This window comes from Amblyomma mixtum, chromosome 8 (assembly GCF_055824585.1).
Source record: "Amblyomma mixtum isolate Tamu chromosome 8, ASM5582458v1, whole genome shotgun sequence".
NCBI classification, from domain to species: Eukaryota; Metazoa; Arthropoda; class Arachnida; order Ixodida; family Ixodidae; genus Amblyomma; species Amblyomma mixtum.
This window is the reverse complement of record NC_143019.1, coordinates 136,992,919-137,019,944: the sequence shown is the minus strand read 5'-3', so window position 1 is coordinate 137,019,944 and position 27,026 is coordinate 136,992,919. Positions and strand designations below refer to the sequence as shown.

Sequence of the window (27,026 nt, the reverse complement as noted above, 5' to 3'; positions counted from 1 at the left end):
TGATATCCAAGTCTAAAGCTTTATTTTTTGTTTAATGTTTTGAATTAGACGACTGGGGCTTCAAAAAACGTCCTTGTAGGCCACACGGGGTCAGTTATCATGCATCCGGTGGTCTTGAGCTTGTGGCTTGCCCTGGCCTGGGATTATCCTGCGCAGAAAGATAAAACATAAGGTTGGCATTAGAGCTACTGCGCATCGAATTCATATAAAAATTATCATCGATCCAAGAACGCAGTAGAAATGGCTGTAGACAACACTGGTTGGCTACGAACGAATGGATTGAAATTGTCCCAAAAGAGACAGCACGGCAATAGAACCGTCTAGCAGGAATACTTTGTTTATGAGCGTTTAACGTCCCAAAGCAACTAAGGCTATGAGGGACGCCGTAGTGAAGGGCTCCGGAAATTTCGACCACCTGGAGTTCTTTGACGTGCACTGGCATCGCAGAGTACACGGACCTCTAGAATCTCGCCTCCATCAAAATTCGAGCGCTGCGGACAGGATCGAACCCACGTCTTTCGGGTCAGCCGCTGAGCGCCATAACCACCGAGCCACCGCGGCGGCAAGCAGGAATGCTATCCACCAAACGTAGACAATTGGACTAGTTGGTTATGGATTGCATTACGAAGCAGCGTTTCGATGCAGGACAAAACGGATCAGCAGTGAGCAAACAACACGAACGCCGGACGTCAAGTGAAATTTATTCGCGAAAAACAGGCCTTCATGTAAAACCCAGGGAGGCACCATTGTAAACATCAAACAATGAAATATGATGCGGAAGCCAGGTGACAATTAACCGAGGGGGCAAAAAAGACAAGCAATCAAATAAAGGCACATGTACATTCTTGCACATCTCCATCGTTTCATGCCTGGCTGCCGCCATAAACACGTTTGCCCTTAGACAGTCTAATTCCTTTCTCAGGAGGGCAAGAGAAGGGGCACTGGCGTAGTCATCTTTATCATTAGAGGTACGGAGGGCTTCACAGATTTTCCGGCTTTCCTGAGTACTGAACCTGCGCGACACAAGTGTTCGTCCCAAAAAAGCCTCGCATTGCGACTCATGCAAGCAACAGCGAACGTGGTCCGCTAGATATAATTTGCCACCGAGTGAAGCAACTGTCCTGCGACGCTCTATCAGTGTTCATGGTTGATGGATGTCACATTACAGCGCGCTTCCAATTTGGGCGCTGTGATGTATGCCGTATGCAAGAGGAATGCGGTACACAATACCAATACCACAGTCAACGAGGGCTTCAGTCTTCCTAATATTTGTAGGCTGGCCTTTTTTTCATGTCATTTACTGGGAAGAACCTGGGGCCAAGCTTTTAATGGGCTGAAAACAAAGCACGTATTCCCCACTTGCCCCTGACCTTCTAGTGGCGGTATGACACCTTTCGCCAGAAGGGCACTACGACTCTAGCAAGCATGCGTTTCCTAGCAATGCTAGCAATGAACGCTTGCTAGAGCAACGCGGGACAGTTGCTTCACACAGTGGCGGGGGTATTTTAGCTGACCACAGTCGCCGTTGCTTGTACGAGCCAGTATGCAAGGCTTTTGAAGCGAAAAGCTTGACTACGCTAGTCAACACCGCGCTTCGCGTGAGCCGGCGTATGTCGGAGCACGAGTGACGTCACGCACGGCGCAGTCTACTGCGCATATGCGCCGCTGCTTCTCCTCCTCGCCACCGTTTGACCTTTCGCCGCTGCCGTACGCATTGCGCATTTCAAATTAGTTGTATATAAGGCGCGCTTGCCCGTAGAACAGGTGCACGCTGCCGCGCGGTATGCGTGATTGTTCGACGTTCGCCGCAAACGGGTGTTTATCGCGGAGGCCGGCTATATAACCGCTTGCCAGAGAATAGGAGTGCGCATTCAACATGGAAGGAGAAGAGAGTGACATTACCGATACAGAAGTGCTCCCATGCGAGTTGGCTGAAAAGGAGCGAAGGAATGAAAGGCTGAAAGCTCAACCAGCGTCCTAGACACCCGAACAACGAGAAGAACGTCTCGCTAAACGACGCAGCAGAGACAATCGCAATGTTTGCGGCTGATCATCTTCATCTTGCTACCACTACTCATCTTGCTACTCATCATCTTGCTACTCATCATCTTGCTACCACTACTCATAAATCATAAAGCATAACCATAAGCTAAACCATAAGCATCACAGCAGCTTTTCGCTTCGAGATATCCAGGCTTAACCTTAGCTAAGCCCCAGCGAATTTTTTTGCAACAAACGCGGGTACTGCGGAAGTTCAGTACTCATGCAGAAAAGGCGGGAAATCTGTAAAGCCCTCTGTATTTCTAATGATAAATATTAATTTCCCAGAGCCCCTTCTGTTGAGCTCAGGAGAAATTAATTATATTATCTAAGAGCAAATGTGTTTATCACGTTAGTTAGATAAAGAAGAACGGATATGTGCAGGAATGTACGTGAGTGATCGTAAAGGTATGCCTGTATTATATTGCTTGTTTAATTTGTGCAGCCTTGAATAATTATCACCTGGTTTCCGGATTATCTTTGAGCGTTTGATGTCCCCAGAAGTGCCTCCCTGGGTAAATAAAAGCGTGTTTATTTGTGAATACAGTTCCATTATTAGCTGGCGTCTGTGTTGTTTGTTTTCTCCTCGTACGCGTTTTTATGCGCCAAAACAATGTTTTATAATGCCACTCTAGTCACCATTTTCTCAAATGTAGGTGGGAGGTAAAGCAGTAGTCATTTCGTCACAGGCGGCGTATGATTTAACGATTCATTTTGTTTTCGTTTCGTTACGTCCTCTGCGATTTCGCGCTGCTCTAGGTGACGTAGGCTGAAGGGATGACATAACGCTGGTGGTTTCAGAAACTTGACTATGGTGCCGCATGAACACTCGTGGGTGCTAATCTCGTATCGATAAACAAACTGTTTAGTGATTGTGCGACGGATCGGCGGAGCATGGTTCGGGTGACTCGGCCTCAAGCGCGCTATTGGTTTTTTTTTTGTGTTCTGTAGGTTGGTTCCTTCACTTCTTCTGTAATTCCGAAAGAAGTATAACCCGAACAGTTAGAGCTGTTTTATTTTTTGCAGGAGTATGTTGTTACCTAATATTTACAGAGCCTTTCCTCGTCATCACCATGACTACAACTACGTGCAAGGCAGGACGGAAGCCTGCTCTACTACTCGCCACTTCACCTTCCCTTGCTAATTGGCGACTAATTTAAAATTCTCAACCGCATCTGACCCCTTGACCTTGTCGTCTCGTACTACGTTCTCCTTCGTTTGGAATACAGTACCTTATCAGAAGCTGCCACGGGTTATCTGCTGTCAACATTATACGTCCTGTTCATGCGCATGTTCTCTACATAATCTTAGCCGGGATGCCGTTACCATAATTTCTCCCCAGATCCAATTCGCTCTCCTCTTCTCTCTTAAGGCTACATCGATGTATATATACTTTGGACATGCTTTACTCTTCATTTACCTTCACTGAGCTGCACCCTAGATGGTACGATGGCGCAGTGCCATACCATACCATTAAGCACTTACTATCTTATTGAAGCGTTTTGCGCAGTGAGACCTGAGCAGAGCGGAAAACCTGCTGCAGCAGCAAAACGATGTGAAAAATGTCGTTCAGATTCGGGTGACAAACGGTAAATTTTAATAAAAAGGACAGTATTGCTACCTTTTTCATTTCCGGCCATTTTTTTTCAGTGCCTTGGTTACGCACAGCAGAGGTTTGGGAATCCTTTCCGTACTTGTAATTCTGTCCTCGTATTGGCTTATGGGTAATCTTTCTGTTGCAAAAGTGAACTTCGAGACAGACTTTTTTACCCTCAGCCATGAAACACACGTGACCCAGCCATCGGCGGATTGATACGTAGCAATCGGCGAAAGCAAAGGGCCCACGCGTATTTTTATTTCCGCGTGCCTAATTTGCGGCTACGCAGCCTCAGGCTGGATTTATTTACTCACCGAAAGCTAAAAACTAAATAAAAGTGAAAGCGAAGTGCCACGTCACTGCCTGCAAGGCACTCCACATGTTAGTTGACTCCTCCTGCCGTCTGCGGCGAGTTCTTAAAAAGGCGGGAGACAGGACGTTTAATCCAATTTAAATTAGTGCAATCGACAACACAGGACGATAATTCGAGGTTTCTAAGAATGCTCAGAACGTGTCGCTCGAGTTCCCGCGGTAAAAAGACGATTTCAGATTCCTCTTCAGTGCACCTTTAAGTTGAACCCTTTTTGTTGCCTACCCATTTGTACCCACCAGTGAGCACTGGTCATCATCATTATCAGCAGCCTGACTACATCCACTGCAGGGCAAAGGCCTCTCCCTTGTCTCTCCAATTAACCCTGTCCTTCGCCAGTTGCGGCCACTGTATTCCCGCAAACTTCTTAATCTCATCCGCCCATCTAACCTTCTGCCACCCCCTGATACGCTTGCCTTCTCTTGGAATCCACTCCGTTACCCTTAAGGACCAGCGGTTATCTTGCCTTCGCATTACATGCCCTGCCCAAGCCCATTTCTTCCTCTTGATTTCAACTAGGATATCATTAACCCGCGTTTGTTTCCTCACCCACTCCGCCCTCTTCCGATCTCTTAACGTTACACCTATCATTTTTCTTTCCATAGCTCGCTGCGTTGTCTTTAAGCGGAACCTTTTGTGTTAGCCTATCCATTTCTGCCCAACAGGTGAGCGCGGGTAAGATACAGCTGTTGTATACTTCTCTCCTCAGAAATATTGATAAACTGCCATTCATGATCTGAGAGAACCTGCCATATGCGCTCCGCCTCATTCTTATTCGTCTAGTTATTTCCCTCTCATCATCCGGATCTGCGGTCACTACCTGCCCTAAGTGGACATATTCTCTTACTACTTCCAGCACCTCGCTACCAACTACGAACTGCTGTTCCCTTGCTAGGTTGTTGAACATTACTTTGGTTTTGTGCATGTTAATTGCACTGGTAAGATATAGCTATTGTATACTTTTCTCTTGAGGGATATTAGTAAATTGCCATTCATGATTTGAGAGATCCTACTATATGCGCTCCACCCATTCTTATCCTTCTAGTTATTTCCCTCTCATGGTTCGGATCAGCGGTCACTACCTGTCCAAAGTCGACGTATTCCGTTACCACTTCAAGCACCTGGCTCGTAACAATTGTGGACTGGTGTTCTCTTGAATTCTGACTAGGTTCCCAAACGCTTACTAAGTGAACACGTTGCGCCAGGTGCATCACATATGCTAATGTGGTACTATACCAAAGCGAGGTAAAATCAGTAGCCGCTTAATTAAAGCTACTCTTTAGTCAGGCTTACAGAGTACAAAAGATGCAATACCGAACTTCGAGCGTCAAAAGATGACCAAGAGGACGATTGGAACGAAAACAGCAATAAGGCGGCAGCTGAGGAAGCCTGAATACTAGCGCACTTTCCACTTTGATAGCGCGATGTACGCCATGCGAACGTTTTATTGGACACTGCCTCTATTTTTCCTCCAGCAGCTCACATTTTTCTGTTATTTTGTTGCCGTTACAATTATTCACTTGGTGATTTATTTTACGCTGATCGTACGTGAACTGTACACGTAAGAAACCACGTAATCATTGAGGAAGCATTATATGTCACATTGTCACAAAAGCCGGCATTCATCGCCGTCGATGGCACGAAATTCCTCAGACACGTCACCACGCTCTCAGACGACGTCAGCGTTTAGCATACGATGGTGACATCTACAGCAAACAAGAATACAAAATTTCTTCCGAAGGTTCGGGGAATGGAAAGAAGGCGAGAACACCTTCAGAGTGCTAGGCAAGAACGCAAACCTTAGGCCACAAAGGAGCTTTCTTTTTGAACAATGTATTATTGCAGTGAACATATGTTATATTGACCTGAAATGCTTACAGAGGTTTTAGGAAATGAAATGAAAGACGCCTGAAATAGGCAGAGCAGCAGAGCACTAGACAGGATGTACGGCTCACCACGTCACCACGAAAGAGTGCAATTATAGTTAAAAATTGGTTTGTTGATGCACTTTTCGCAGTTGAACAATCATTAGTCAGAAATGAGAATTCGGCGAAACAACTGATTGTCATTGCCTGTCAATCATTCTAGTTTTCCATAAGTTGTGTAGTCCAGAAAAAAAAAACATTTTAAGAGGTTCATCAACATATTGGACTGCTGTGAGATACCGAATTATGTGACAAGAAAAAAAGAATTCGCTCTTTCAAGGTTCGTTGCTACAGATCCGAGAACAAAATTACGTGCAAGCTTATAATTGATGAAGCCATGTTCGCTGGGGTGAAGGACATCAGTGGGCTTCAGTTCACAGATGAGAAGAAAATGCCCTTTTTCTGAAGTCAAGTTTTCAAGGGCAATGTTTCCATTTGTAACTTCTAGAAGAAAAGTCTCAGCGCAATGTGAAAGCAACATTTTTCCCACCCGCGTAAGGGCATCATGTCCAAGCAATCCAAAGTACATAAAGGAAGGGGATAAAGAGGAAGAGGAAAGACAGGGATGTCAACCAAAAGGGTGCTCACGATGGCAACCCAGCACTACATCGCGCGGTAAGAGTAGAGGAAAGCATCGGAATAAAGTCTTTGTACAGGCATTTTCGCGGCACTGAGAATAAGAACTGAAATGAAAAACAGACTGCCAGAGAACGCACAGCAAATTATTCCTCATGCATGGACCCTGAAGGACAAGGACGGTCAATTAAGTTTGAGGACACAATGAGTGTCGGCAAAGCATTAGATAAATTGTTTGCAAAAACGCTCAAAGTATTGGATAAGAAGTGTCACGAAAAACATAAAACGAGCAACAATGTGCCCCAGATGAACATGGAATAAGCATAGCCCACCCGCGCTGCCAGGTCGAAAAAGGTAATCGCGTAGCATAGGTTCCATAGAAGAACTCCTAACAAAAGCGCAAAAACTCTGTGAAAGCGACGAATAGAAATCCTATCGCAGTGAATAATCCGTACCACGTAATAAATTTTTGTTGCTAGAAAAAAAAGTATTTTCAAAAGTTTTCACTGTGCCTGTACGCGCTAATGGTACGTCAAAGTAGTGGGCGGTACACACGTCCATGCCACTTGAACTTGTGTATATCCCCACACTAAAAACCACAGACCACAACTCTTGGAATCGTTCATCTGGGAACCCGAAACTTTGCCAAACTGCTTCGTTGAGCGAACAACTTCATCCACGCCAGGCTTGTCTACCGAGAAAAACGCCAGATCATCTGCATAAGCGTACACTTTGATCTCACGATCTATGATTTGGAAACCTCAAATACACTCTGTAGATTGCTCATACAAGTGGAAGCAGGTGTGGTGATAATGGACTTCCCTGTTTGACAGACGAAGAGGTGGAGACGGGTTGGGAAAGAAAACCATTCACAATCGTGAAAGGCAACAAAACGGCGTTTCTTCTTGGCGAATGAAGGTGAACCTTGGATATGCGTTTCCTTACAACTGTATGCTATTTAGTAGACGTGTCATTAGGAGAGAATCTCTAACGAACCTTGCAACAGAGCTCCGGATTAGACAATGATTTATCATTAAAAGCTTGTGAGCAGTCGCAAGTACGCTCCCTAATATTTTATTCGATATAACATCACTTGCTTCAGCATGCCCTCAAACTCTACACGCTATGCATTTTACAGGATAGAAAACTTCATAGTAAGTTCACCGGCTTTTGAAGCTTTTCTCGAGTAGGAAAAGAATATAATGCACTATTCGATAATCTTCTAGACAGCCGTTTCCTTGAAGGTTATTGAAGTATTTGTGCTTGGCCTTGCATATTGTATATTACCTTCTACACCACCTGCCACCCCATTACAAGATTTACGGAATTATACAATAAGTATGATTTACGTAGTTGCACATTAAGTATATCGTAGACCTTTTCCCGTTCATCCTCATCTTTTTTTATGAAATAATGACGAGAAGGCTTATGCCTATTCTGGATTGTTATGTCTGGTAACATCCCGGGTGCTGATTTTTCGACGTTTACTTTGTTAAAAAGGAATGAAAAATTTTCTCACCTTGAGGCCGTTGGTTCAGCGTCCCCCAAAACCTGTGCCGCTCTGTTTTGGATTGAGAAAAAAAATAATAAAGACATGTTAGCACATAGCTTAAACAAATAAATTAAGAACACCTCAAAAGTAGTGACCCACCGAACAATGTCGATGTCTCTACGTGGCTCACCTTATGAATCCTGGTGCAAACTGTTGAGCAACCCCCGCCATGCTGTTCCGATTACAAAAAAATAAATGATAACAATATATTACCACAAAATATAAATACATTACAATAAACGACCTGGAAAATACTGGACCGTTGTCATCCCGGTAGTCTCTACTGTCGCCATAGCGCGAATATTTTCCTAACTGTGCGATTACGCGAGTGAAACTCTTTTCTACGCAATAAAGGGCTGCGCCAGTTCTTCGCACAACGCCAACCGGAGAAAAGGATGCCTGGACTCCTGCCGAGAGTAGGCGCCTTTGGCCGAAGCGCCGTGGCGACTGAGGTCGACATGCATCAACCCCGTAAAAATTGGCAGTGGTTTAGCTCTGGTTAAACCTGGAGGATTGCGAAAGCAACGAGGAGAGAGAAAAAGAGAGAGGCGATGGAGAGCGCGCGGCAGCCGCGGCGGCACGCTAGCTATGCGCCGCTACTTCGCATGCGCAACTGGCGAGCGCGGCGACGGCACCTCTGAGTCACCCGCGCAGCGACGGCGGCGGCGCGCCAGCTGTGCGCCTTCCTCGCGCATGCGCAGTATGGCCTTTCCTTGGCTCTGCGAAATGGCTCGGCGACTGGCGTACTGTTGCTTTCGCAACAAAAAATATTCTCTCTACGCTAACAACGCAACAGCACAAGCTACGAGACCAAAGCACGGGCTTCATAAAGCGTCTCTCATCTCGTGTACTAACCCAGCATGAATCAACAGTCTTAGTAAAAGGCCATGGGTTCATTCTAATAGCTGTACTGTAACACCCCCCCCCCCCCCGCACCCCTCCAAAAACCGTCGCTGCTGTCGTAGACGGTATCCAACACACGAAGGGGCACAGTGGGGAAAAGGTCGTTTCAAATCTATGACTGTCATCACCTTTGAAATTCCCCAATAAGCTGTTCCCAGAAGAAAGAAAAGCTCCGTGTGAACTGCGAGACGACGCTAACTTCGTTGTCCACCCTGCTGGCGAAAGCAGATCAGCAGCGGTCAAGGACCGTCGCAACTACAAGTCCAATGCTCTGATAAGCAGTCAGCATATGATAAGCTAGCCAAGGATATGACCTCCTATACCCTATCCAACCTCTGGAAAACCAATAACTCTAAGTTCTCCATCATCATCATAAGTCTGTGCGCGCTGCAGCAAAAATTCCTCTTCCATTTCCCAGCAACAAACCTGTACTCTGCGGCCAACTTAACCCGCATACTTTCGAATCCCATCCCCCTGCTTCACTTTCTGTCGTGTCCTGGTATGCTTCCCTCATCTTCTAAGTGCCCATTTACTCTCCTGCTCGCTTCCTGTCAAAGTTACTCCTGTCATTTTGCATTTCAAGCTTTTCCCGTTGTCCTCAATTAGCATCCACGTTTCTCACTATTGGTGAGTGTCAAGAGGCTACAGCTGCTATATTATTTTCTCTTAAGCGGTACCGGTAAACAACCATTCATCATCTGAGAGTACCTACCAACTGATCTCTGCCCCATTCTTAGGTATTCTTGTAGTTATTTAACTCCTGTGCTTCATGACAGCTGTCACTGCTTTCCTAAGTAGATACATTCTCTTGCCACTTCAAGCGCTTCGCAGCCTATTGTAAACTGCGGTTCCCGTCCAAAACTGTTGAATACCCTTTTATTTTTTCTGTATAATAGTTTTTGACACCCACGATTTCCACGATCCTGCTTTGCAGTTCGTCCCCTAAATTGGCAAGGCAATGAGACCAGCAAATCGGAGAATATTAGGGTATCTTCCATCTACTTTTATCCCCAACTCTCCTGAGTTTAATTCTCTGAAAGGCTCCTGTAAACGCGTAGTGAATACTACCGGATATATATTGTATCTTTGCCGGACACCCTTCCAGACTGCAATATAACCACTTTCTTTATCATTATAGTAGCTGTGCGGCCTAAACCGATAATTTTCAGTACCTTTGCATCTGCCTCTTCTAAATATTCATTGCGCAGTGCCTCCAAGTATGCCTAAAATTTTCTAAACTGACATTCCACCGCAACAACTCTGAACTGCACGCTATCTCCACTCAGCCGTCATTTGCCCTACCCCAGCAGTGTACCGGCGACACCGGCTACATTGAACGGAAAAACACCTACGCCTGTACAATACTGCGGACATATCATGCTGCCTTTGTTAGGCTTACATCCAGATGCCACGATAGTCTCAATTAAGAAGAAATGGGCATGAGCAGGTCATATAACGTTAAAGCTACATAACCGATGGTCGTTAGGGGTAATGGACCCGATTCCAAAAGAAGGCAGGCGTAGCAGAGGCCAGCAGAATGCCTTTTCGATGGATGAGATTAAGAAGAATGCGCGGTTGCGATGGCAGCAGCTGGTAGAAGACGTGGTTTATTTCAGGGGGATATGAGAGGTGGCTTTGTTCTGTAGCTGGCGTAGTTACGCTGATGATGAGAGTGATATCTCAGACCTGAACACACAGGAGGACGACGGACTGGTCTCTTTTGACGTGGTGTCGATATTCACCAGTGTTCCAGCGCCCCTGGCCGTCTCTGTTGTTCACGGGGCAATAGGGGACATATCATGCATAAGTAAGCAATAGGGGATGACCCAAATCGGCACGACCTAACACTACTGGGCATCGAGGAAGTATGCCGTATCCCGGAGTTGTCTATGCGTGGGATGTATTTTATATTTCAGCCAACATTTTTCAAGCAAACAACCGGGACTGAAATGGGAACGCTAATTTCGGTCACAATGAGTAGTGCAACTATGGAGGACATCAAGAGCTGGTCGCTTACTATCTCTAGTCCAGAGCGAAAGATTTTGCTACGTTACGTGGATGATTCCTTCCGTGCGGTAAAGACGCTTCAAGTAAAAAGTAAGCAGTAATACTGAACAACCCAGAACTTGTTACTCTGTTTGCACTTGAATGTGAAGAGCAGGGCAACTTTATTTTTCCGACGACCTACGCACGAGGCATGAAACAGGCTTATGGTTTGGATGTGCAAATAATTGGAAATTTTGAATAGCCAATTGATTTTCTTGCTCTGTTTTTCGGTCAAATCAAACAGTGTCTATTCAAACTGTTCTAAACAAATGGAATACGTTTTCAGCTTTCCGAATAATTTTGGAACAAGTGGAATGAAGTGCGAGTAAGGCCCAAAGCGTTTTTCTTCGAGGAGTGTTCCAGATATGAGCAAACACCAACGCCATGTAACATTCTGCCGCAATCAGATTGCTCGCGACAAAGGGTGCAGCGGTGAGACGCGGCCCATTCGTGTGGCGCGTTCATAATGCTCATACGACCAATACTGGACCCAGCAGGGCTCAGGCAAGTTTCCAAAATCTTTCTTGGTTTTCGACCTCGGAGGCAATTGCTCATACGAAACTGGTCCCTATCTCATGTCGTGAGGTGCACCTTTATGCTTTATTCTCTTCCGTTAACAGTACAAAAAGGTAGAAGAGGAAGAAGTTGGCTTGGGCAGGGCATGTAATGCGAAGGCAAGATAACCGCTGGTCCTTAAGGGTGACGGAGTGGATTCCAAGAGAAGGCAAGCGTAGCAGGGGGCGGCAGAAGGTTATGTGGGCGGATGAGATTAAGAAATTTACGGGAATATGGTGGCCGCGGCTGGCAAAGGACAGGGTTAATTGGAGACACATGGGAGAGACCTTTGCCCTGCAGTGGGCGCAATCAGGCTGATGATGATGATGATCATTTCGCGGTCATAGAAGTAATATGCTGACTTGGTATTGCGACACCTTTGTGAAAACATGTGTTGCGTCTTTTAACAAGTATAGCTTTAACTCCACAAGTTACAGCACCTGCCACGAGAACACGAATGCCAGAGACCGCGACCACACTATCAGGCTAAACTTTATTAATTGGTTCATTTCTCTAACGCTGATCTGGTGTTCCAAGAGGGCGTGCGTTCCGCGACCAGCCGTCGACACACAAGGCCCGGCCCGCAGAGACGGAGTCCGGTATTGTCAACACGCATAAAATGACGAGGAGCTGGAAGTAGTAGCGGCGGAGCAAACGAGGCAAGGCAAATTCTTTAGATGGTGGTGTGGTCGATATTGAAGATTGGGCGAGTTGGTAATCCATTGAGTAATACAGCGTAAAGTGAAACAATGCGACGAAGACAGACGAGGACGAGAGCTCAGCGCTCGCCCTGGCATTTCTTCATCCCTGTTTCGATGCGCGCTGTATTACTCAATAGGTGTGGCCGATGTAGGCAGGCTTGAGTCTGACGACTAACATGACTGTCGGCTGGTTGCGGACACCTGTTGTGTAGTGCTTGGGCCTGCATTCTAAATCTAGATACAGCATCGTATATGGCCGCTGTAAAGAGCGCCTTGTGGCGTCGTCCCGAGAAAGGCACGAGTTGTGGTCTATATGTTGGTGAAGATAAAGTGTGCGTCTGTAGTCTTTAGTCTGGGCTGCACGCGTCCAGACGCTGTGAGAGAGGGTTGCAGGCTTTGGAAGAATGAGGGTGCGTTCAAGGATTGGTAACAGAAAAAAGGCTGGACAAGCTCGTCTCGAAGGTGTAGGCGGTGCCATTGAGAAATCGAGTTGAGGCGCACTGCAATTCTTCCCGAAAAGCAGCACAGAAACTTAAAAAAGAATAGTGGAAAGAAATCAACCGAGTATGCCCAGACCCCATATGCCGTGAGCGCCACCTTGAGCTTCCTGTGGGGACGCTGGACAAGTCCGTTGGCTTGAGGATAAGTTGTTATGACTCAGTGTACGCCGAAGCGGGTGGTTAGTTTTCGGAGGAGTGCACTCTCGAAGTACATCCTCTGTCGGCTTTAAAATCGGTTGGAATGCCGAAACGTCAAAGCCTGGTAGCGTAACTCGGTCTTGTCGACGATGGGCCTCGAGAAAAGAAGCGCGTGGAGCTTTCTTTTCATTTATTTTGTGTCGGCTTTCAGTCAGGCAAACTTCTGCTGCTCTTAGCTCCCTGTATCTTCCATCTCCTTCTTTTCCAAGCATACGCCATTGGCAAAATCTCGTGGGCATTCCATACGTAGAAAGCGTCAGCGGAACCTTAGCTCACACTTTCTAAATAAAAAAAAAGGATGTGAACAAAGAACAAGCCGACTTGTAGCCTCGGACACTACATTCTCTCCCGAAGGACCGTAATACCAAAAAAAAAAGCGCAAGGCATTGAGTACAAGATCAGTGGATTTGAGTAGCTGGCGTCTTATGTTGGAGACCACTTCACTGAATGGACGAAGCTGCGCAAACATGACGCCCGACGAATGAACGGAGAGCGAAGCGCGGACGCAGAGCACTGCGAGATATGTTACCACAAAACTGACCTTGAGGGAAATATTGCTCTGGAGGAAGAGAAAGCACACGAAGAAGGTTGCCGCTGGAGACATGGCATGTTCAACAGATGCGAGGAAATGTTAATCGCTAATATCTCTTTAACTGCGAAGTTTCTGAGAAAGGTGTACAGCTTTCTTTTGCTGCCGTTTGGCTGCACTTGGGTGGATGCCAGTGAGTAATTACTCCCTGATTACTCGAATAAGGGTTCGCAGCTAACTACCCGGCCTCATACAAAATGCAGATGAACTAATGTCCTCGTCGCTAGAGATAAGGGTGATAAAAATATAAAAAAATGGCTGATGGTTTAGCATTACTGAGCATGAAACAATGTGCGAAAGCACAGTTTTAGCAGGCGCACACCACTGCCACGTACCTGAAAGCGCTACTGAGGTGTCCAGTGACCCAGAGAGCCAGTTATGCGCCCTAAACGTTTTCATCGCCAATGCCAATTTACTCAATGCCGGCCACAGGCCTATTCTCGGGTGACCCCGGGATCCAGTTATGCGTGCCTTCATCATTTTCATCGTCATTGCCAAGTCACTCAATTTTGGTGGCCCCCTATGCTTCAGTGCCATGTTTCTGCAGAAATGTTGTTAATGTGAACGCGTCCTGCTCTAGTGTCGTGTTTGTGCCGCAGTGTTGTCGACGCGAACGCATGCAGCGCACATCTCTTTGTCACTACCGCCACATAGCCCTAATGTTGGTTTGTTGGTAGTATTAGTTTAATGCACAGCGGGAAAGAGTGTTGCATTTAACCCGAGGCGAGTTGGGCCATGCACTTCCGTGCAATAAAAAAAAAAACTGGGACAATACCATAGCGCTCTCGCGCAGTGGCCAGCGAATCTTATCTGTTTGCGCCTCCGCAGGTTCGAATACAATGTCACACCACACCTGAACACAATGTCGCACCAACTAGCCCAGCAAAAGGTACTGTTATTCGAATACCAGTTCAGGATATTTGTTTGCCTTTTTTTCCTTCATTCCACTGGGCACAAACCCACAAACAAAACCACAAATATCCCAAGATCTTGCCCGGGGTTGGCCCATCAGAATAGTGCCCTCGCACTAATAAAAGCACAACAAATGCTTACCCTTGCAAGAAGCCCCTTAACGGAGACCGCTGCTCGCTAATCTCTCGCATCCTCCGCTCATGTTCACGGCGTTCCTTCTCACGTTTTTCCTTTCGTTTCCTCTCTTCTTCCTCCATTTGCTCTAGCATCTCTTTGTGGGCACTGGCCAGCGTCTTTTCAGTCCTATCCATCTGCTCCATTTTGGCATCGTGGTCCTCGCCCATACGGGACATGTTCTCGTCAATGTCGCGCAGAGTGCCTTCGTGAATATCGTTCCTCCTTTCCTGTTCGCGTTGCAGTTCGTTTGGCCTGCAATAAAAGAAATCACTCCAAATTCTTGCAGCACTAGGCGTCGACAGCATTTCACCGCTTAACAATCCTGCAACCTCCCAGTGCCGCTAAGGGGAGTTGTTGTTGCGTATCTATTCATAATAAGGGCAAGTCGAGGATCCTCACGGTAGTGTATGGTTAGCACGAGAAGCAGTATGTTTTAGCACGAAAGCTTGCGGTTAAGCTATAGAGGCGATACAATATAAGCATTCTGAAACCCATTCGCTGTATTTGGACGCCGTGCTGTAGCAACCACGGGGCTTAAGGCAGTGAGGAAAACCTAACGCAGGACGTGGCGTTGGTTCAGTGATGCAACAAGGAAGGAAATCATAACATTAGAATGCAATTGGTTTCAGAAGTCGATGTTATATTAGCACAAAGTCGATATTTCTCAACGCAGCATTTGAATCTCGATGGCAAAGTATAGAGGCAAAATCCACGCACCATGACTGCGAAGTCCGCGTATTAGGAGAGCCCCGAGGGATTAGCTTTTGCCGTTTTAACGACTTCTTGTGCGCACTTCTTATTCAGGCGTGCTAATAAAATTACATTTCAAGTAGGGGTGTGCGAATATTCGAAATTTTCGAATATAGTTCGAATATTATATTTTTAGTATTCGTATTCGATTCGAAATCCAAGCATTCGTGTTGTTTCGAATATTCGACCCGACGCGAATATTCGTTCCCAGCCGAATATTTTATTTCGAGCACCGGCGTTCATTTAGGTCCGCAAGTCCTACCGACAGAGACATAACAATATGCCGGCGCCCAGAGCAATGCGTAACGTTGGGCCATGCAGTAGCTGACTACGCTGGTGAGCTTCTTTGCGGCTATACCTGCGACGCTGGTATAATCAGAGCTGTGCACGAAATACCTCGCAATGCGTGCCAGTCCAGTGCCAAGTGAGAGGGCATTTTTGTGGCTGGAGAAGTCGCTTCAGCTAGAAGGGAACTAGCTAGTTCTGCCTGACCATGTGGAGCAGCCGGTTTTCCTTCACGACAACCTTTTATGTTCATTCCAGCAACGCGCTTTTGTGCTTATGGCAAGCTAGCCTTAATCAATGCTATGTACTAGCCATCTTCTCTGATATTTCCACTCTTCTAAGAATAATGTTCGAGACTTTGATACTTTTTGTGCAGCCACACACATATTTTGTGTTCATTTCATCACTGATAGTTGAACTGTGATGTTCTTGGGTGCTCAAATAATGTTTTGTAGTGGTTAAATGCGTCTGTCCTTGATTATTCGATATTCGATTCGATATTCGGAACCCAGTATTCGTATTCGATTCGTATTCGAAAATTTTGATATTCGCACACCCCTAATTTCAAGCCATATGACATTGTCCTTAATAAGCACATGAGTGTATTTCCTACCGACAGCTTACGATGCTAGCCACTGAATTGGTTGGTGAAATTACTAATGGTAACGCCAGGAATGCACGTTTAGTCTTTTGCAGAGGAATGTTCATCATTTCCTGTGTTAATTGTTATTTACGAAGAGATCTGCATATATCGTATGTGTGGTAAAAGTAATTTCGCTTTTGCAAATTTATGCTTAGCTCACATACCACCTGAAAATGGCTTTAAGAAATACGCTGAGCTTATACCACCCCTTGATGCAGGAGGTTACCCTACAACCATTACGGCTGAATTCAACATTACGCTGTAGAAAACGACAAGTCCTTCACTTGGGGCCCATGAACAATTGAAGCGTGATGGACATGTTCACCGATGAAACTTCGAGATTATGCTGGTGCACGTTAGCATCTGCTAGCTTTAGGTCAACCATTTTAGTGAACTGCCTATGTTTGAGCGGAGTTTCGTTATTACAAGTTTTTGAGTAGTTGTCTTTGCTTACCGCCGCCGGCGCAAGGCCTCAATTTTTTTTCGGGGGCGGTAAGATCTGTTGGTGCGCCCAGTGGGCTCTTCTAATCTACGGAGCATCACACTGAGCTCTTCATCACGATTTTCTTGTTGCTGCTTTCTTATCTGCTATTCCCTCCGAATGTGGTTGCCAAAAAAACACGCTATATAAGTATTCATGTGGCGATCGTGAAGGCTCCCGGGAACTTTTGTCAGGTTTAACCTGAGCCCACAGCCGACGGCCGCAGGCACTATGATACTGGCAGCTGTCGGTTCCGAATGACACTGCCTCTATCACGCAGCTTTTGTGTGCGTGCGTGTGTGCGTGTGTGTGTGTGTGTGTGTGTGTGTGTGCGTGTGTGCGTGCGTATGTGCGTGCGTGCGTGTGTGTGTGTGCGTGCGTGCGTATGTGCGTGCGTGCGTGCGTGTGTGTGTGTGTGTGTGTGTGTGTGCGTGTGTGCGTGTGTGCGTGCGGGCGTGCGTGCGTGCGTGCGGGCGTGCGTGTGTGTGTGTGTGTAACACACATAACATTTCGCTTTGGAACGTATCTCGTTTCCGGTTGTGGTTTTACTCAGTACTGCCGGCTCACCATGTGATAGTTCATAAACAGCAAAGCAGGTATCTCCACCAGTAAGTTTGCACCGTTGCTACCTGGAGAAAAGCGGGATTATTTTGGCTTTGCCTCTTCCGCCAAGGAAGACAGTTATGTTTGGAAGAAACAAGAAATTATAACGAAATTACTATCCGAGGTCTTTGACCGTACACGCCATGTTTATTATTGCAATGCAAAGTTTTACATTACAACATTGAGGATATTCTAACCCCAAAAGACGGTACTAAGTAAAGCTAGTCTCAGACGTCACCTGATTTTAGCAGCGCTCAGCCGTGGCTAAACCTTTGTTCGCTTGTGTGTGCACCACCACAGGTCAGCGCCTCTTTTTCATTGCCTTTGGTTTTGGTTTGAAATATGGCTCCCAATGTAAGTTTATATTTGTGTAACTTGTAATATTCCCGCTCGGGATTGAGAGTATTCTGAAACAAATTATCGTATAATGTATCTGCTTATTGCTATAGAGTAGTGGTCATCGCTTCATTGAAACATTATCGAAACGCGACTCAGTATCATAGTGGTAAAATAAAGCACATTCGCCAAAGGTGGTTTTTAAAACATGACGTTTCGGGACCGCTACGGGTCCCTTGTTCACAATGAAAGGTGGACGGATTTGCCGCTTCTTATATGCGCACTTGAGAGCGCAGTGAGTGGGCGTAGTTATCCGGGAGATTATCTTTGGTCCTGTCAATGACATGATCCGTGGTCTGTATATAAAAAGATTCTAAAAGCAGTCGTGACGATGTGGGTTTCATGGTAGCTAATATTGTGGCGTTCGCCCAGTCAATGGTGTGGTTCATTTCTTGAGAATGCTCTGCCAGCGGGTTGGATTAGGTGCGACATTTGTTGACGTCGTTCCTGTGCTCTCCTAATCTTCTTCTGAAATCGCCTGATTCCCCAATGTACGATGCATCGCAGTTTTTGCAGGGGATTTTGTACACCACTCCGGGGAAACGTGGGCGCTCTAGACGGTCTTTTACGTGACAGAGTTGTTGTTTCAGCTTGCTGGACGGCACGTGCGCTATGCGCACGTCGTATTTTGAAAATATCTGTGCCAGAGCCTCACTTCTACCCCGGGCGTAAGGAACGCTCGCGCGCTTCTGTTGTCCGATGAGTCTGGGCTCGGCAGGTTGCAGAGAGCGACGTTGTTCGTTTAGCAGCAGTTGTCGTTTTGCAGCAGATGGTCTTGCCACTACTGTTTTCCGGAAACCCACACACACTCGGAAGTACTTGGATTTTCAATCCGCCCACCCCATTGGCCACAAACATTCCGTAGCGTCCACTGTTTATAACCGTGCAGCTCGTCTTTGCTCCAGTCCCGGTCTGCGCTGTTCCGAGCAGAAAAAAGTCCGCGTCGACCTCGAGAAGAATGGCTATCCTCGACAACTGCTGCACAACGAACAACGTCGCTCTCTGCAACCTGCAGCCGAGCCCCGACTCATCAGACAACAGAATCACGCGAGCGTTCCTTACGCCCGGGGGACAAGTGAGGCTCTGGCACGGATAATTGCAAAATACGACGCGCGCATTGCACACGTGCCGTCCAGCAAGCTGAAACAACAGCTCTGTCACCTGAAAGACCGTCTGGAGCGCCAACGTTTCCCCGGAGTGGTGTACAAAATCCCCTGCAAAAACTGCGATGTATCATACATTGGCGAATCAGGCGATTTCAAAAGAAGATTAGGAGAGCACAAGAACGACGTCAACAAATGTCGCACCTCATCCAACCCGCTGGCAGAGCATGCTCAAGAAATGAACCACACCATTGACTGGGAGAACGCCACAATATTTGAGACCATGCAACCCACATCGTCACGACTGCTTTTAGAATCTTTTTATATACAGACCACGGATCATGTCATTAACAGGACGAAGGGTAATCTCCCGGATAACTACGCCCACTCACTGCGCTGTCAAGTGCGCATATAAGAAGCGGCCCATTCCGTCCATCTTTCATTTTGAAGAAGGGAGCCGTAGCGGTTCCGAAACGTCATGTTTTAAAAACCATCTTTGTCGAGTGTATGTTTTATTTTAGCACTGTGCTTCTCCCTCGCCAGACAGGATTCTGTTGAACCCTTGACTACGACTCAGTATTACTTTATTTTTTCTTTTTTTTTTGGGGGGGGGAGGACGGGGGGGGGGAATCGAACATCGGAACATGCAGCATTGTTTAAGCGATGATTGCCAAAGCCTCAGTTATTAAATTATAAAGCTGATACAACTTACTTGTTTCAAAATATACAGAACTAGAGGCACAATGGGGTTTATGACAGGAAATTTTATAAAAACAACTGTAAAATGAATTTCTGAGGGCTCTTACCAAATTGAAAAGTTCCTTGCGCATTGAACCCTTACCATGACCTAACATCATAGGGAAGCGCTGTTTGTTGCATGGTTTTCAAGATTAGATTATGTAAATAAGTTCTTCCTGTGTAATGCGTAACATGCATTGAGTTCGTAGACGTTGAAGGTTTAAGATATTTGCTATTTTCAAAATAATTGCTCTGATTATCCTTTTGCACTTCGTAAGCAAACGTATTGATATTTTTAATGTAGTAGCTGTCATAGTTTGTGCTTTTCAAATTTCTCTTCGAGTGTATTTTTGTATGAGTCATTCCAACTTCATGAGTGTCTTTACAGTCGCTCAGTTCTCTGTTTTTTCCGTGAAAACTGATTTTGCGTTGAATGCCTGCCAGTTCCTGCAGTTTGAGCGCATAGCAGTTATCCATGCGACCTCCTGTTCGGTCTTTAGCCCTCTCCAGGAAGACAATTACAGTTTTCTGAGTTTCTGAGATAAACTCATCTGAAGAAAATCATATCGACAATTTGAATACACTTGTAGCCAAGCTGAAAAAAGAACACTTCCAATAACTATCTGTACTTACAATTCTTGTAGTGCTCTGAAAACTTTGTCGTCCTCTTCAGTGAATCTGCAATGTTGAATGAAATCCGAAAAATAGGCTATCAATTTAGGAATCCAGACTGTGAGTTTCATTGAAGGTTTTTGTTTGCATGGTCAAAGAAACGTACCGAAACATTCCAACCAACTGTAAAATGTTACGGAACCTATTAATGAATACGTTTAAAGCTCCGATTTCGAGTACTAGCATAAATAACTCAAACGCGCCTCTCACACTTATTGCGATTCACTTTTTGTTTTTGGGAGGTGACGTCATATACTAGTTCAGTCTATGGTTTGCCAGATTGTTCTTAACGGGCATGAGCAATAACTTTAGCAACTAATATTCTCTCTTTAAATTATGACAATTGCTGGAATGTAAGTATCTCTGACGAAAAATGAAGATGACCATCTCACGTAGTACGGAGCATTGCGTCTCTCTGTCCCTCGATGTCCATCAAGCTCCTTCAAAAGGAAAAAGCAGTCAGAATTACATTGATGCAATAACCAGATATCGCTTTAGTGATCTATTATTTGTACTTCAATTTTGTTTACTAGCTTTAGTGGGGCCGTGAGTATATTTGAAATATTTGAATAGCGGCTCTGATATTCTTATATTCGTTTAACAAAACTTCTGTTTGGGCTAGATGGTGCATAGCTATTAATGAAATGTTTCTTTCGATCTGTTTCTTTACTGCGCATGTCTCGTTTTATGTATATATTTTCGCTCTCTTACCTGCGAATAAATCAGATGAAGTTAGCGCCTGTCCTGTGTGTATCTCCTCTTGTGTGCGTTTTTCGTGTGCGCTTAAATTTCATTTCATTTATATTCGTTTTGCTGGACGAATGAAAAAAATGCACGTTGAAAGTTATTCGAAATGAATCGAAATTCCTCACAAACCTTCCAGTAGTTAACGAATACTTGGCACCAAGCTCGAATAAGCCACGCCGTAGTCTGTTTGGATGGCTGTCAGAAAAAAAATTAGCTGACGTTTAGCTCTGGTTAAACCGGGCAAGTTGCGTAAGCAGCGTCGAGAGCGCGCGGCAGCGGCGGCGCTCCTAGTCGCGCGCTCTCGGCGCTGTTTACGACACTTGCCCGGTTTAACCAGACCTAAACATCAGCTAATTTTTTATTTATGAGACCCATGCATTCACTAGGTGCGCCTTTATTCATGCTGATACCCTGAGCCTTCGTGGCGGAGTGGTAGCGTCTCCGTTTCAAATGCCAAAGGCCGTGGTTAGATTGCCAGCCTCGACACAGTTTTTTTTTCTATGTTGTGATGCCGAAACACTTAAACGGTTGCTATGGCGACGGCGCTTCATCTCTTTAACCTCGCTGCGGCTAAAGGTCAACCGTGGCCACCGCCGGGAACAACTTTTCCTTATTTTCTTCCTCACTAGTGCATTACAGCTATCACAGGCTCTCGACAATGGATCTGTGTCGCTGCGAAGGAAAGCATCCAAACTAAATGCGGAGGGCCACCGGTGGTGTGAAATTCCCGATCAAAGAAACTCCGGCAGAAACATTTCACGCGCTGTTGATACATATAAGCCACGGTGTTCCCTCAACAAATGTTCAGTTGTTAGTACCACCCCCCATTGACGCCTTCTGTCCAATCTCTTTTTGCAGTTTCTGTTTTTTATGTCTTAACAATTCTGTCCCAAGTAGGCCCTCCTAAGTTACAAAAATAGCAAGGTAATCTTATGTGATGTGGTTAAATAGTATCCTGAACACCCCCTGCTGAGTAACCTTACCGGTCGATAGTATAAGCTGTCCTGCTGATACACATTTTACTTCTTAAATTTTGCGGTAACTAAATTGTCTCGCAACGTGTTTCGCGGTAGGATAGATATCTACATGGAACAACTGGCAACTTTTAGTGTCTATTCCGCACTTCCTTTGCTGTTCTTAGCATCAGAATGGGCGTCTGAAGTAAGTAAAGAGAGCTTTGAGTTATAAAAACACTCACATGATATCAAGCAAGCAGTATCAGCATATGAGGTCTTGAATACGTCCTTACTCTAAAGCTACAAGTGTAATGCTTAGCGCATTTGAAATTTAGGCTATTTTCTGCAAGCTTATAGTTCAGTCAGTAACTCTGCCGACAGGGTCTGCAATTTCCGTTTATTTCAACGTGCCTATTAATGGCTGGTAATACATAATTTCTTTATGTCAGTAATATTTTTGTCAGTATAGAAAGCACTTGCATCAAAACTCGATGAGCCTTACCTGGCTCGATCAGAGATGACCACGTCCATCGTCGTGGCTGAAATGCATGGGTAGAAAACGCTGATGATTAATGTGACAACGGAAATGTTAAAGACGTTTTCAGGCAGTGTGATTGCATTCCTCACTGGTCAAGGCGGTTAACAAGTCAACCTTGAGCAATGCACAATAAATAAGGCCAGTCTTTGGGGGCATGTACTTATACTGTCATTTGCCTCTAAAAGCGGCTGGCAGAGGCTTTATAACAGTTTTATTCCAAATGTGGCACGTGGAAGGACGAAATATTCAGTTTTAGAAGTGCAGAGTGCATCAATATGACACTTCACGGCAATTTTATAACAGCTTAGCAAATGTTAGGAGAAGGTAAGTGACGCCAACCAAGTAAAATACAGGAAAAAACACGACGTTTCGGGACCGGCTCGGCCCCTTCTTCACGGTGTGACTACGGCGCTCGCCCGTAGTCACACCGTGAAGAAGGGGCCGAGCCGGTCCCGAAACGTCGTGTTTTTTCCTGTATTTTACTTGGTTGGCGTCACTTACCTTCTCCTAACATTAAATTTCCCAACCAGACAGACTTCTGTCGAATGTTTTCTTTTGAGCTTAGCAAATGTAGTGAATATACAGTAGTGAGCAAAAAGATATGGCATTCTTGTTTTTCGAATTCAAATTTTTTACCACGCAAAAATTTAGCGCACCACGTTGGTGGGACGACACTGTCAGACTTTCTGCCCAACATCAACCACTCTTTATCAGAGAGAAAGCTGTTTAATGGAAAGCAGAGATTTTAGCAGGCGTGTGCATTCGCTGACGTGCTATTCTGCGTAGAGGAGGGAATATGGGAGTAAAGATGGAAGAAGGGTAGTATAAACTAGTGCAGCCATTGAAGAGGATTGGAACGCAATAGTTCACCGCATTATGGAATGAATGCTTCCAGTCCGTCTCCCGAGTACCACTCCCAGGTTTCTCTATGTTAGGTCCGTTAGGCTGCTGCAGAGAGCAGCGACGTGCAATGTTATTCTTATTTGCCTGTTTAGTCTCCATTAGTTTTTTAGACGAACTCTAAATTGCTGAACACTTGATCATCCCGCTGTCCATGCAACGAACTTGACTTCGGTCTCATACAAAGAATGTTTATCCTCATACTAAGGGGCAATTTGTTTCCACAGCAAAGTTATTGAAGTCCAGTTTTCTCCACTGGGTGACGGCATCTGGTACTTTGACTTCTTTTTTATTACAAAATGGGGCAACAATTCTAAGAATGCCTTTTCGCAATAGCTTAGTGTGTCCGTACTTTACAAGGAAACTTTTCTGAAAGTCACCTCTTGACTCCGGCGAAGCATGGAATCCAGGAAGCTGTCCCTGACTGTCTTGTCCATGTTTGTCACTTTTGCAGCGACTTCTCGATTTTCTGCTTCACGCTGCTGACTTTTTGATCCCTCGAACAATGCGTGATACTTATCCGAATATACTGCATCTTAAATTATTTCAGTAGGCTGGCTTGGCAGCTCATTAAGGTCCACCGCCCCTTCATCATCCAACTTCTAACAAGTTTAGAAAAGAACTTTCCGTCGTATTTTGATGCAACACACAATTAAATGCCATATACTCGAGTTGTTTGCCATTAGGCATAATGAGAAAGTGAGAGAAAGTTAAATTCCCTATAGCTGCGTCCTTGTGGAGGCATAACCTTTTCATGAATGTGCTGGTCAACCTCTTCACTCGTAATACCTTGAATTTAGCCAAGGAGACAAACTGCAGGAGCGGTTACTCAGTCCCTTGCCATTACGCTCCCGCCTCTGTGGCGCAACGTGGGAAGTTGATGACGAGGTTCATATCAGTTGCATTTGGAAGGACGTAAACAATGAATCCCATCATTTCCGCACGCAAGAGCTTTGAATCGCCTAATGGAACAACTATTTCACTTGTGACCTAGCCGTGCCAGGAGTTATTTTACCTACATCATCCTGAAACCCAATTATTTTCAGATTTGAACGGTTTGAACTGGACTTCTGTCGCTTAGTTCAGCACAGTGCACATGACGTCTGACACTTCATCAAGTTAGTATAGATCCTGATAACAGTGGCAAATATTCGGAAATGTCGATAACAGTAAGCCTGGAGTTCCTTAGGCTCACGCGAACAATGACTTTCTTGACTACATGGTTGGTCGTCCAGGCGTGTCTACTAGGAAGTTCGCAAAACCAAACCTTCTCTGAACCTATATGTATTCAAAAGTTGTGAAGGCATGCACAGCGCTACTCAGAAATTCAGTGAAAGCTGATGGTGCTTCACCTCATTGTTGTGACCACGGACAATGCTAATTTGCGCAGTCTTGATGACTTTATGTTAACCTGCCATTCCTCCCACTGCTAAAAAACCAATGCAGTAATACATGTAACACCAGAATATCCCCAGACAAGTACGAGTTAACAATAATTTATAACAGGGGGAAAATTAACATAAAGGTAGCCCCCACGAACGGGCGAAAATGAAAAACGAACGGAATTCAGACAGTTGCGCCCCCAAAAACTCCTGACCAAAGAAGATGCCATTATTACATCATAATATATTCGAAAATAGCAAATGAGTTTATATGTGTGATGTTGTGAATTGACAGAAAAAAAAATGGAAAGTATATCTTTTTGTTTACTAATGGATTCAAATATTCACGACACACAAGCAGAAAACTTGGCAAGCGCCGCGAATACTAAATATACTCTTTCCAATTAAGACCTTGCTTGCAGGATTGGCATCTAGTTCATACTTTAATAACTACACCACTCTTATCGCTATCTGCTGCACTCTTTGTATATATCTCCTCTACCACTCCCAAATGCTTGCGCTGTTTGAGGCAGAACAAAATTGAGGGTAACTTAAGAATGGAGTGCCATAATTTTTTTGAAGCCTACGCTAAGTAGATAATGGTAGCCAGCTACTTTCCAATAAAACAGGGAGTGACAGCAGATACCAGAATTTGTAATTAAATCGACAAATTTCTTTGAAAATCAGGGATCAGAAACCACGATGATTAGCTTACATTTCTCGGTGAAAAAGGCTAGAAGCTTTTTTGCTTCGTGAGATGAAACGGTGCCCTCCAGATCACTTGCTTTCACCTTCGACATCTCATGTTCAGAGCGCACGCCAAGTTCATCTAATTTCTTCATGAGCGCATTCAGGCGGAGGCTCGTAACATAAGGAAGGGCTCTTCTCAAGGCTGAGGCTAGCTCGTCATTCCGCTTCGCCTCAAGCAAATCAGCGCTTCCGGACTCTTGGACATGTGACATATCTGCAAAAATGAAAATTTGGGTAAATCTAGAGAATGAAACGTAATCTGCATTAAAACTGTGGGAATTATACAATACCATGTCGACGGATTCCCTGCGATCGTCTACATTCATTATTTTGCATACTCCAAAATGTACTTGTAGTTGGTACTCGTCGGCACATGTGTCGCGACTGCGGCTGTCGTCATTTTACGCACACGAAAACATCATCGCTCGCGTACTGTGATCTCTGATGACGTGAAGCATGTTCTTTTAGTGCCTCTAAATATGTAATAATTGATTCGACAAGCTAAATTACTGTCATTTAGTTCTGAAAGAAAGCTGAAAATTATGAGGCATGTAAAACTGAATGCACAGCTGCGTGAAGCAGCACCACCAGAAAGAGCCAGGCATCACTTCCCCAATATCTCAGACAGTCGAGCTAATGTGCGGGAACAATAGAAACACCTCGGGCCTATTCTACACCCCCCCCCCCCTCCATGCCTCCAGCGAGAAGAAGCTTTATCAACGTTGCCAAATAAGTCGTCTTTCCCAACAATATACAATATCTATTAAGACTTAAGAGAAAATAGCAATCATTTCCATCTGTCGCGTCATGTCCAGCAGTTTGAAATAAATGCTCACAGCACACGAAAGATTCAATAACAGGCGCGCACTTTCATTTCACGGAAAGAGCATGGCACAGAACGCAAGGCTGGAAATCAATTCTATGCAAGCAAATGAATCAACGCCATCAAAATGCCACGGAAACGAAAGGGAGCCACTCACTTTCCTCGGAAGTGATGCCGGGCAGGTGCGTTTCTTTTAGTACTAAACTGCTTGTCGCAAAAAATCCAACGCTGTACGCCTTGCTTATGAGCACGTGTTACGGCGGGGGCAAGCTGTGCGTCTGGTGGCCAAAACTGCCGCGCCTCCAAGGAGAACAGCGATCCGTGCTCGACGGCTGGGCCGGCTGCCGATACTGATTGTTTCTTTTATTGGCGGTCGGCGTCGTGACGTCAAGGATTGCCTGCTCTGCACGCTTCCTCTGTAGAGAACCGACCAGGAAGTTTCTGTTACCTCCATGCGTGCAAGAGTTCTGAAGCGAGCCCAGCGACACCCCTTATCTGCTGGAACGGCCGTTTATCTCTCGAGTTTCGGAGGAGTGAACTCAGAGGATCTATGAGCCAGAGCACTTCTGCCGCATTGGCTTTCGGGCCACAGGAAACGCGGAGGACCTGATTACACAC

The 27,026-nt window shown here is 45.4% G+C and overlaps 2 protein-coding genes across 3 annotated transcripts in view; one reads left to right on the top strand and one right to left on the bottom strand.

Moving 5' to 3' along the window:
- On the bottom strand, positions 1-26,974 carry LOC149334581 (uncharacterized). The gene is made up of 9 exons (XM_089555187.1): positions 26,566-26,974; positions 25,551-25,799; positions 22,518-22,554; positions 20,705-20,752; positions 20,274-20,318; positions 14,606-14,893; positions 8,191-8,232; positions 8,028-8,069; positions 1-148 (listed from the first exon to the last, which is right to left on the bottom strand). The coding sequence occupies exons 2-9, from the start codon at positions 25,795-25,797 to the stop codon at positions 91-93; spliced, it is 807 nt and encodes a 268-aa protein (XP_089411313.1). The 5' UTR covers positions 25,798-25,799; positions 26,566-26,974; the 3' UTR covers positions 1-90.
- LOC149334580 (uncharacterized) overlaps positions 26,951-27,026 on the top strand; it is a 61,639-nt gene continuing 61,563 nt past the window's right edge. Inside the window, exon 1 of one of the 2 annotated variants that reach the window (XM_089555183.1) lies at positions 26,951-27,026. The gene's annotated coding sequence lies outside the window, so the exon portion shown is untranslated. The other variant, XM_089555184.1, reaches the window with a different exon arrangement.

What these genes read in the sequence shown, in the direction of transcription:
- LOC149334581 (XM_089555187.1), bottom strand. Translation starts at nt 25,797, where the DNA reads ATGTCACATGTCCAAGAGTCCGGAAGCGCTGATTTGCTTGAGGCGAAG. An exon ending in TTCAGAGCACTACAAGAATT is followed by an intron (nt 14,894 to 20,273) that starts GTAAGTACAGAT and finishes CTTTTATTGCAG; the next exon opens with GCCAAACGAACTGCAACGCG. An exon ending in GCTGAACCAACGGCCTCAAG is followed by an intron (nt 149 to 8,027) that starts GTGAGAAAATTT and finishes CTTTCTGCGCAG; the next exon opens with GATAATCCCAGGCCAGGGCA.